At 21.0% G+C, this 13,057-nt stretch overlaps 1 protein-coding gene across 1 annotated transcript in view; it reads left to right on the forward strand.

The window, feature by feature from the left end:
• Nucleotides 1-397: 397 nt before the first annotated feature.
• The window catches only part of LOC119580933, an 18,823-nt gene continuing 6,163 nt past the window's right edge, over nucleotides 398-13,057 (forward strand). Inside the window, exons 1-3 of the mRNA XM_037929178.1 lie at nucleotides 398-518; nucleotides 738-925; nucleotides 1,239-1,340. Coding sequence (XP_037785106.1) covers nucleotides 415-518; nucleotides 738-925; nucleotides 1,239-1,340 — 394 coding nt within the window. The 5' untranslated portion in view covers nucleotides 398-414. The remainder of the gene's footprint in view (nucleotides 519-737; nucleotides 926-1,238; nucleotides 1,341-13,057) is intronic.

Here is a 13,057-nt window from a genome sequence, read left to right on the forward strand (position 1 = left end):
ATACACACATACACATATACATACACATACACACATACACGCACATGCACACATGTACTCATACACACACATGGACACATACACACACACACATATACACACATCAACACACACACATACACACACACATACACACACACATACACACAAACACACACACATACACACACAACACACACAACACACACACACACCACACTAATACCCCCCCCCCACACACACACACACATATGTGTATATATCTTTACATATATATATAATATATATATATATATATATATATATATATATATATATATATATATATATTTATTTATATAGAATGTTTGTATTTATGTATAATTGTATGTATATATGTAATAAATATGAATATGAAAACCTGTCTTTCACAGGAACCTCCTACTTCAGTTAGAGATGATGATGATGAAGATGAGGATGATGAGGATGATGATGGAGATCTTTCCAAGTATGATATTTGGGGAGATGCTGATGATGACGACACAACCAAAGATGACAAGGTAAGTGACACAGAAGCAGTCTGTGAGTTTCAGGTAAGATACCCTCTTTTTTGTGTTATTATTATTTATATTACTTGAATTAATAAGTATACTGACTGATTTTCCAGTAATTCTTAGTATGTTATAACTTGTTTAAGTTGATATTTGTGATGATAGTGCTACCAATCTTTTCCTTTTTATTTTCTTTATTTTATGTTTTCTTATTCTTTAAATTCTCAGAGTAAGAATGGTAAAGAATTGGATGACTCCCCTCGGAAAAGTCACACATCTTCAAGATCAAGGTCAAGGTCCCGTCACTGGTCAAGGTCAAAATCCCGATCGAGGTCACATTCCCCAGGAAGGCGGAGTTCCAGGTCCAACTCAAGGTCATGTTCCCGCTCTTCCAGATCTTCCAATTCTAGATCTAGGTTAGTTTGGCCTCTTTTTTTTTTAATACTTTATAGTGAAGGTCATATCTTTAGGGAGAGGGACTAAAGTGTGTGAATGTATTTGAAAAAAAAAAGTAAAACTAATACTTCATAGCAAATTTTATAGCAGGGTATTTGCTCTCTCTCTCTCTTCTCTCCTCTCTCTCTCTCTCTTCTCTCTCTCTCTCTCTCTTCTCTCTCTCTCTCTCTCTCTCTCTTCTCTCTCTCTCTCTTTCCCCCTCTCCCTCTCTCTCTCTCTCTCTCTCTCTGTCTGTCTCGTTACAAGTGACATTTTACCACTTTATTTCTTCAGGTCCTCGAGGTCTTCCTCAAGGTCATGGTCAAGGTCACGTCGGAGGAGAAGCAACTCTACATCCAGATCCCCCAGCTCAAGGAGGAGGAGATATAGGTCAAGGTAAACGGGTAACTTAGGTAAAAGGTTAATATCATTTCTCAAGTATTTCTTATAATGGGCTATGATTTTTCTCCTAAACTCGATGTTTGAGGTAGGAATAAAATGTGGTTTTTCATTTTTCAAAGCACTCTAAAGCATAGCTTGTCATGTTTGTACACTCTTCTTTTAATTTTCAGCCTGCTTTAATTTATTATATAATAGAAAATTACAATAATTAATATATATAAGAAGATAAAGAAAAGAATATAGATAGAAAAGAATAATAGATATATAGATATATAAAATATATGATAGATAAAATAGAAAATAAAATAAAGAGAGAATAGGAAGAAAGATAATATATAGGAAAAAATATAGGAGAAAATATGATATATAAAAATATAATTAAGATAAGATATATTATGTATATATATATAGAGATAATTAGATATAATTAATATATATATAATGATATATTATAGAGAATATATGAATAATTTTAAAGATAATATATATAGATATAATAAGAATAGATATATATAATAAAAATAAAGCTATATATATATTATATAGTAAATATAGATATATAGATAATATATAAGAATATTATATATATATAGATATAATAATATAATAATAATGAATAAATAGATATATATAATGAATATATAGATTATATAGATATATAATAATATAATATAATATAATAATATAATATAGATATAATATATAATAATATGGGTGGGGTGGGGGTGTGTGTGTGTGCGTGTGGGGCGGGTGTGTGCGTGGTGGGGTGTGTGTGTGTGTGGGTGGTGGTTGGGTGTGGATGTGTAGTAGATAACAAGAGGTATGTAATATATTTTTTAGATAATAATATAGATTATATATATAATAGATATAAGAATATAATATATAATAGGATATATATAATATATAGATAGTATAATATATGGGGGTATATATTGATTTTATTGCATATATATGATGATAGTATATTATATATACTATGATTATTATAAAGATTATATAGAAATATATAGTATATAGAAAATTTATATTAAATAAGGGTATTATATATATTGTATAAAATATTATATATATTACATATATAATATATATAGTATTAATTTAAATATATTTTTATATTATATACAATATTATATTATTATATAGTATATATTATATAATTATATTATATGTATTTTATTTTTTATAAATTATGTTATATATATATATAATAATAATTATGATATATTTTTTAATATTTATAAAATTATTATATATATATATATTATATATATTTAAAATAATAATATATAATATATATAATATAGCTAAATATATATGTATAATATGTATAAATAATACATACAAATGAAATATACGTATACTATACAACCCCACACACACCCCACACCACACAACACACACACACACACACACACACAACACACAACACAAACACACACAACACACACATATATAATATAATAGATATAGATATAGAATAGAATAGATATTAATATAATAGATTTATAGATATAAATATTATATATAATAATTTATATTGTGTGTGTTTGAAAATATCCACAAAACAAGAGATCTTTTATGGTTTCAATGTAGCTTGTCAGAAAACACACACACACACACACACACACAACACAGAGATGATAATATATAGAAGATAGAATAGAGAGAGAAAGATATATAGATATAAGAAAAAAAAATAAGAAAATATAAAGATATTATGAAAAAAAAAAATATATATATAGAAAGAAAATAGATAGAAAAGATAGAGATATAGTATAAAATATAATAAATATAAGAGATAAAAGAGAGTAATATAAATATAGTAAAAAATATAAATATATATATAGAAAAATATATAAATATATATATATAGAACAAATATATATAGATAAATAAAAAAATAATATAAAAATATATAATGATATAAATAAGAAGATATATAAGAATATAATTAATATATAGAGATAAAAATCTAATAAAAATATATAGAATAAATTACATTTTAAATATAATTTAAAATAGATATTTTAAAATCAATTTTCAATAATATATATACATATATAATGATAGAATATATAAATTATATATGATAGAGATAAATAAATATAAATATAATAGATATTAGATAAAAATATATTATAATATAGAATATATATAAATAAAGATTAGAAAAAACATATAATATAGAAAAAAATAAATATAGATACTAAATATATAATAGTATAATATATAAATAGAATATTAATATAAATAGATAAATATATATAAGATAAAGGGATATAATAGATATATAATAATAATATATAAAATTTAATATATATATAAGAGAGATATACAAATATATATATTATATATATAAGAATATAGTATATATAAAATGAAACGAGATAAGATATATATAAATATAAAAATAATTAAAATATATATAAGAATAATATATGATAGATAATATATATAATATATTGATAGAAGATATAAGAAGATAAAGATAAAATATATATATATATGTACATAAAAAGAATAAAAATATATATATATATAAGATATAAATAAGATAATATAGATATATAGATATATATAGATATTAAAATATAATATAATATATTTTAATATAGATATATAATAATAGGTATAAATAATAAATATATAATATATATATATTAATAGTAATATATATATAAAAATAATATATAAATAGAAGATATATAATATTTTATATATATAATATTATATAAAATATATATATATATATATATATTAATATATATATATTATATATACATATATATACATACATATACAAATATATATACACATATACATACATATACAAATATATATACAATATTATATATATATATATATATATATATATATATATATTATATAACACTATATATATATACTATTATATATATATATATATATAATATATATTATATATATATATATATACTAATATATATATATATATATATATTATATGTATTATCACACACAGACACAGATACACCACACATAACACAATACACCACACACACACACACACAACACACACACACACACACACACACACATACACACACACAACACACACACACATACACACACACACATACACACACACACACACACACACACACACACACACACACACATACACACACACACACACACACACACACACCACACACATACACACACACAATACATATACAATATACACACACACACCTTATACACACACACACAATTATATAACACACACACACCTTTACACACACACACACACACACCACACACACATACACATAACACTGTATATATATATCATATATATATAATATATATATATATATATATATATATATATATATATATATATATATATATATATATATATATATATATATATATATATATATATGCCATTTTTGTAGCACCTCAAAACCCTTAACACTTTGATACATTGTTTCATTTTGTATTACTGCTGCTCCAAAACATGATGTCATGTTTGGAGCGTGTTTGTGTTTTGAAACATGTATATGTGTATATATATACACATGCATATATATAGATAGATAGATATAAATATAGATAGATAGATATATTTATATATATACATATGTATGTATGTATGTTTTTTTACATATGTATTATATCTATTTATATATATTTATATATTTATACATTATATATATATATATATATATATTATAATATATATAGATATATATAAATATATATAAAATAATATTATTATATATATATATATTAGATTATAGATATAAAATATATATACACAAATATATATTACAATATATATATATATATATATATATATATATATATATATATATATATGTAATTTAAATGTATGTGCATATGTATAAGTTTATGAAATATATGTGTATAAACTGAAGTATTGGTCACCAAGGAGTCACTTGCTATATGTCTTGCCTGTTTACATTTTTCATTGATTTCTGGAAATATTCTTTTATACCATTTTGCTATTGTTCTTGATATTTGGATAAAAGTATGACAATTAAATTGTCAGTAACAAAAGTATCAGTATCATTATGAATAGCGTTAGAGAAAAAAGATAAAAGGAATGGGTAAATGAGCCCCATCTACCAGGACCAACAAATTGACTCCTTGATGGCATAGCGCTTGTGGGGCATTCTCTGTCAGACAAAGTGCACAGAAAATCACAGAGCCCAAGTGTTAATGGTATTTAGGATTAGATGAGAATACTGAATGAATACATCTATCTATTGTTATGATAATAACAATAGATAGATTATTATTGTTTATTTTTATTTTATTTATTTTTATTTTTTATTTTTTTATTTATTTATTTATTTTTTATAAGAACCTTTCTTATACATTTGAAAGATTGTTGTGTTGATCAGATCTTTGGTGTCTTTTTGCTATTTTTCATGTGCTATTGATTACATCAATTGTATTGAATGCATAGCAGGACTATATTTTTATACAAGCCCTTTTTTATATAAATATTAACACTTAGAACCTTTTTAAAGCAAACATTGATATAAAAAGACCCTTCATGTATGTGTAGTGTGTGTGTGAGTGTGTGTGTATATATGTATATATATATATATATATATATATATATATATATATATATATATATATATATATATATATATATATATATATATATATATATATAATATGCACATATACACATATATGTATGTATATTTATATGTATGTTTGTGTATTTCTATATATGTATATTTATATTTTATTTATATATTATATATATATATTATTATATATTATTATATATTATATGATATATATAATATATATATATTTATAATTATTTATATATGTATATATATATATATATATATATATATATATATATAATATATTATATAAAATTATATATTTTTTTTTTTTTTTTTTTTTTTTTTTTTTTTTTTTTTTTTTTTTTTTTTTTTTTTTTTTTTATAAAATGTATTATATATATTTTATTATATATACATATACATGTATTTATGTGTGTATATATACACGTTTCTATGTGTGTGTGTGTGTGTGTGTGTGTGTGTGTGTGTGTGTGTGTGTGTGGATATAAATGTATATATTATATATATAAATGTATATATATGTACATATACATATAAATGTGTATATATATGTATATATATAATATATATGTAAATGTATATATATGAACCATATTCATGTTGACAAATGTATAAAAGGTATGAATGAGAATTGATGTTTGCACAAGACGAGATATATTTGACTGGTTTCGATTATATCTTTATATCAGAAATACATGATGAAGATATAATCAACACCAGTCAACTACATATTCTGTAAATATTCATTCTCATTTATACCTTTTATGCATTTATATGCATATATGTATATGTATGTCTATGTCTATGTATATATATATATATGTATATATGTATATATATATATATGATATATATGCATATATATGCATATATATACAAAAATATATATAAAAATAATGATATAAAAATATGTGTAATTTTATTTTTATATATATTATTGTATATTATGTATTATTATATTTTATATTATTATATGTAATTTATATTTTATAATATATGTATATATATAAAGTATATATAATTAATATTTATTTTTAATTGTATATATTATTATTATATATATGTATGTCTATTATATATGTATAAATTTTATATATATGTATATAGTATATAAAATTTTATATCAATATGTTATATTTTATGTATATTTATATATAATACATATATATATATATATATTATACATATAATATAAATATATGTATATATATTATGGGTATATATATATATATATATATTATAATATATTAATTTTAGATATATATGTATATATATGTATATATTAAAATATATAATTATATATATAGATATATTTTTATATATATATAATGTATAAAATATATATATAAAATATGTGTAATTTGTTTAAATATATATATATATGATATATAGATATATAAAATATATATATATATATATATATATATTTTATATATATATATATATTATATATATATATATATTTGTTATATATATATATAAAATGTATATATATATATATGTATATAAAATTTTAAAGTTATATAGTTTTATATTTTTATATATAATTTTAATATATATATAATATATTGTATATATATATATGTATATATATATGTATATATATATGTAAAATATATTTATTATTTATTATATGTATAGTATATATAAAGTATATTATATATTATATATATTATTATATATATATATTTTATTATAAGTATATATATTTTATTAAATATATATATATACTATATATAAATTTTTTAGATTATATTACATAATTTTAATAATATATGATATTTTAATATTATATAATATATTTATTATATATATATATAATATACTTTTATATATTATTTTTTATATATATTATATATTTATTAATTCATTTTATATAATTATATTAAAATCATTATATAAAATATATATATATATATATATAAAAATATATAAAAAAAATATATAGATATATAAATAATATATAAATAAAAAGGATGGATAAAATAATAAATATAATATTTAAGTTATAGGCTTATTTTTTAAAGGGGTTTTATATATATAATATAATAATGATATATATTATATATATATATAATATATTATAACTAAATTTTATATATATAATAATAAAATGTTAAATTATTATATTTATATGTTATTTGTTATATATTTATATATATCTTTATGTTATGAATTTTGTATATTCTAAGTTTGATTTATTATAAAATATATATGATATATTATATATATATATTTTATATATAATATATAATATATAATATATATATAATACATTTTATTATATAGTTTATGTATGTATTAAAATATTTTTATATATATAGATAAAAAATTTATTTATACTATTGTTTTATATACACATTATATACCAAAATAAAGTTAAAATATTTTTATAAATATATTTATAGATAATAAATATATATATATATATATATATAGTATTTATATATTTTAAAATATGAAAATAATATAAAAATATAATAATAATATATAAAAATACCATATATATATAAAATTATATAATATATATAATATATTATATAATCTAATATATTATATCATAAATGAATACATTATGTTATGGGATATAAAATTAAAATAAATAATATAATATAAAAAAAATAAAAGTTTTAGGAATAGAATAATACATAATAAATAATAATATAATATATATAAAAACAATAAAAATATATATATACAAACATATATAACCCCTATATATATAAATATACAAAAACAAAAAAACAAAAAAAAAAAAAAAAAAATGATAAAAATAAAATATAATATAATGTATATAATATTATATTATATTATATATATATATATATATACTATTGATATATATTAAATTTATATATATATTATAATAATATATATATAATATATAAAACAACATACAACAAAATAAAACAATAAAATAAAATAAAATAAAAAAAAACCCCCAAACAAAAAATAAACAAACATATACAAAATAAATACATATATAATAAAAAAATATAATACTTATATAAATAATAAAATATAATACATATAATATATAATAATATAATTAAGCATACAAATACACAACAACAAATAATATATATATAAAAAAAATAGATATATATATATATATATATAAAAATAATATATATATAATTATATATATAATATTTAATAAAATATATATAATATATAATATTTTTATAATATATATATATAGTGAAAGTTATATACACAAAAAAAATAAATATATATAAAATAAGATATAAATAAAATATATAATATATATATATAATACATTAATTTTATATATGTATATATATATTATATATATAATATAAAAATATAAATATCATATATAAAAATATTATATAATATATATATATATATTATATATATATATATATATATATATATAAATTTTATATATATTATATATATTATATATAAATATATATAATGTATATATATATATATATATATATATAATATATATAATATATATATAAAATTTTAAATTTTATTATAATATATATATATATATATAATATATATATATATATATATATATATATAGATATATAAAATATATATATTATATATATTATATATATTATTATATAAAATTTATATATATATTATTATATATATTAAAATTATTATATATATATATATTATATATATATATATAATATATATATATATAGGTATAATATATTTTTATAGTATAATAATATAGATAAATATATTATATATATATATAAATATAAAAATATATATAATATTTAATATATATATATATAATAATATATAGAAAATATATTATATATAATATTTATATATATTATATATATATATATATATATATATATATATATTCATAATATATAATATATATAAATATAATTATATATAAAATATATATATAGTATATATATATATATATATATAAATTATTATATATATTATATATAATATATATATAAATATCTACATATATATACATATATATATATATGTGTGTGTGTGTGTGTGTGTGTGTGTGTGTATACATTATATCTATATATATATATTATATATATATATATATTATATATATTATATATATATACACAATATACACACACACACACCACACACACACACACACACACACACACACACACACAAACACACACACACAACACAACACACAACATAATATATATTATATATATATATATATATATATATATATATATATATAATATATATATATATATTGTGTGTGTGTTTGTCTGTATGTATGTGTATATATATATATGTATACATATGTAAATGTACATATATATGTATATGTTTATATGTATGTATATGCAAGTGGAACAACAAAGTGAGGTACAAGAAAAAACACAAATATGCCGAAGGCCTTTTCCTATTTAATGCTTCATCAGGTAAATGTGAAGCAGTAAATGTGAAAAGGCCTTTGATATATTTTTGTGTTTTCCTGTACTTCGTTGTTCTCCTTGCAATTTGTTCGACATGAATTCCACTCTGACAGTTGTGTGGTTGTAGGCCGTGTGCACATGTACACTCGTGTGAGGTGACAAGACTCCATGCTTCCTCTTTGCACTGTTATTTTCTCTCCTTCTGCATAGGTGTTTTTATCTTTTTTGCCATTTTCCAGTGTCTATATTTGTCATTTGATTTGCTTTGTCCAGATGGGTAATAGACTGTTTTCCTTGCACAGACTGTATATGATCACTCTAGGTAGCCCAAAATTTAGTGCTATAATGATAACAATGGGCAACATTTTGTTGTTTTTAAAATTTATTTTTATTTATTCATCTTTTTTATAATATTTAATTTTCTGCAATACAACTTGCGCTGCTGGTCACGGTGTGAGTGTCCTCCTTGGAGCAGGCACTCTCACAGTCAAGGCTCATGGATGCTACATTCCTCACTTGTTTTTCGATGGAAGTAATGCAAAAGCCTCACCCTAAATTCCCACAGTTTAATAACCCTCCAAGAGCTTTGTGCACTCATGGCGAGTCATTCCCGTCACTCCAGCCCTTAGCCAAATTTTTCCGTGACAGCATGCTCACATCTAGCCTCTAGCCTAATTTTTTCATGATGTGATGGTCATGTTATCCAGGTCCTTGTAGTTAGATCCTCACCTTAGCCTCTTTACATAAACATTTGTTTATGTTGCAGCCAAGAGCATAAAGAGAAGGGTATATTAATGTTTCTTGATTCTAATTTTTCCCTCAAGCACCACCTGGCAAATGGTTCGGTATCATGCTGGGAGATCATATTATGTGTGGGTTAAACAGTAAACAAATACAAGTAAAGATTTTATATATTTTGTCTCAGCCAGAAAAAATATAATTCTTACTTTTATGTTCATTTTCTCTTGGTAGCTATATCTGAATTTGGTTAGTCAACAAAAAAATTGTGATTTTATGTTCACATCCAAAAATATCTGTATTTAGTGGAGTCTACACAACATATATCCTTTTTTCAAGGGGAAGTATCTTCAATACATATTAAATAAAGTTGTTGTGTATATAAGTAGCTTTGCTTGTTCCCCATATTATTAATCTTTTCTAAGCCAAACTGTCATATTTCTGTTGCTATACTCTTTAAAATTGGTAAAGTTTTGGTAATATTTCACACAGGCTCTACTGTCTTTTCCAGTGAGTTAGAACACAGTGATGTTAACTATATGCTACAAAACAGTAAAATGGAAACATTTACTAAAGTTCACATCATTTGGGAGTGCTTATATTTGATACAGAAGCCACATTGCAATGTAATTAATTACTCAAATAAGCTTAGGGTCTTGTATAGAAGTATATAAGCATGTAAAGTAAATCCAGCTGCAATACAGTTTCCCATGTTATGAATTCATACTGTCATAATGACTCTTTGTGTCTGAGTTTATTACAATAGAATCCTGGCCTTACTCTGTCATTACCAATAATTAACCAACAGTGCCAATTGATATTCAACTACTATTATGTAAAATATAAAGAAATTAAGAAATAGCTGATATCTGGGACACAGCTGCAAAAAACAATCATTAAAACAAGTTAGTTGATCAGTGAGACAGCCAGCAAACAAGGGTTGTAATTGTGTGTTACCACCACATTGATGGATTGGAAGCAGTATGATTGGCTGTGGTTACTGCACATTATTGGTGCAATAAAGGGTCAGCTGTGGGAAATTTTAAGGATACTTGCTTGTTTGCCATTGAAGACATCTTTTCGTGCTGTAAAGACACAAGAAATTTGTTTTAACCCTTTTCCAATGGGTAGTATTCATAGAGGCCGGGGCCTCGCTGCCGGGGGCTTATATCGTCCCCCTAGCATGCGCGACCACTCATGCCAAATACCAGCATCCCATGCCGTTTCTTCGTAATACTACGAAGATATGTTGTATTTTCAGTTTTCATTATTTTCTAAAGTCTCTACTTGCCAAACTTCCAGATAAATCGAGACTGAAGGATATTTTTGTTGTTATATAGACTCCATTATTCGGTCAATAGTCCAAATAAAATAAGCAGTGTGCGGCATCATGGAGTTGAAATCGTCTTTTTTTGTTGTTGTTGTTGTTGTTGTTGTTGCATAGTAAAAATGAGAAAGTTTTAAAACCGACTTAATCACACTTTCACTGGCAGAAAAATAATCTTTTACCGTGATTGTAAAAAAAACAAACTCATGGCATGTCTATACATACACTATGGCATGTGCATACGTGCCCCCGGCAGATGGTCCCGCCATGCATGTGCGTACATACCACCCATTGGCAAAGGGTTAATCTTGCTAACTTTTGGCAGCCAAGCTAAGCTGCTTTACCAGCACTGTAATACCACTTTGCTCCTGTTAATGCAAGTTGGTTACACAATCCTCAATGTCAACAGATCTTTATTACCACATTGATTGGCCTGACAGCCTTGAGTCTGGTGTGTGAAATTCAAGGATGTCCTGACCCTTAAGTTGACTGTCATTGGCTCATCAGTGGAATGTCAGTTTAAGTAAATATATTGTGTATACATCTCTTTGGTGATTACAAAAATCTTCCTTCTCATAAGTATTAGAACCTGTTACATTTGGTGATCCATTGTTT

This window comes from Penaeus monodon, chromosome 14, assembly GCF_015228065.2.
Source record: "Penaeus monodon isolate SGIC_2016 chromosome 14, NSTDA_Pmon_1, whole genome shotgun sequence".
In the NCBI taxonomy this organism is placed as follows: Eukaryota; Metazoa; Arthropoda; class Malacostraca; order Decapoda; family Penaeidae; genus Penaeus; species Penaeus monodon.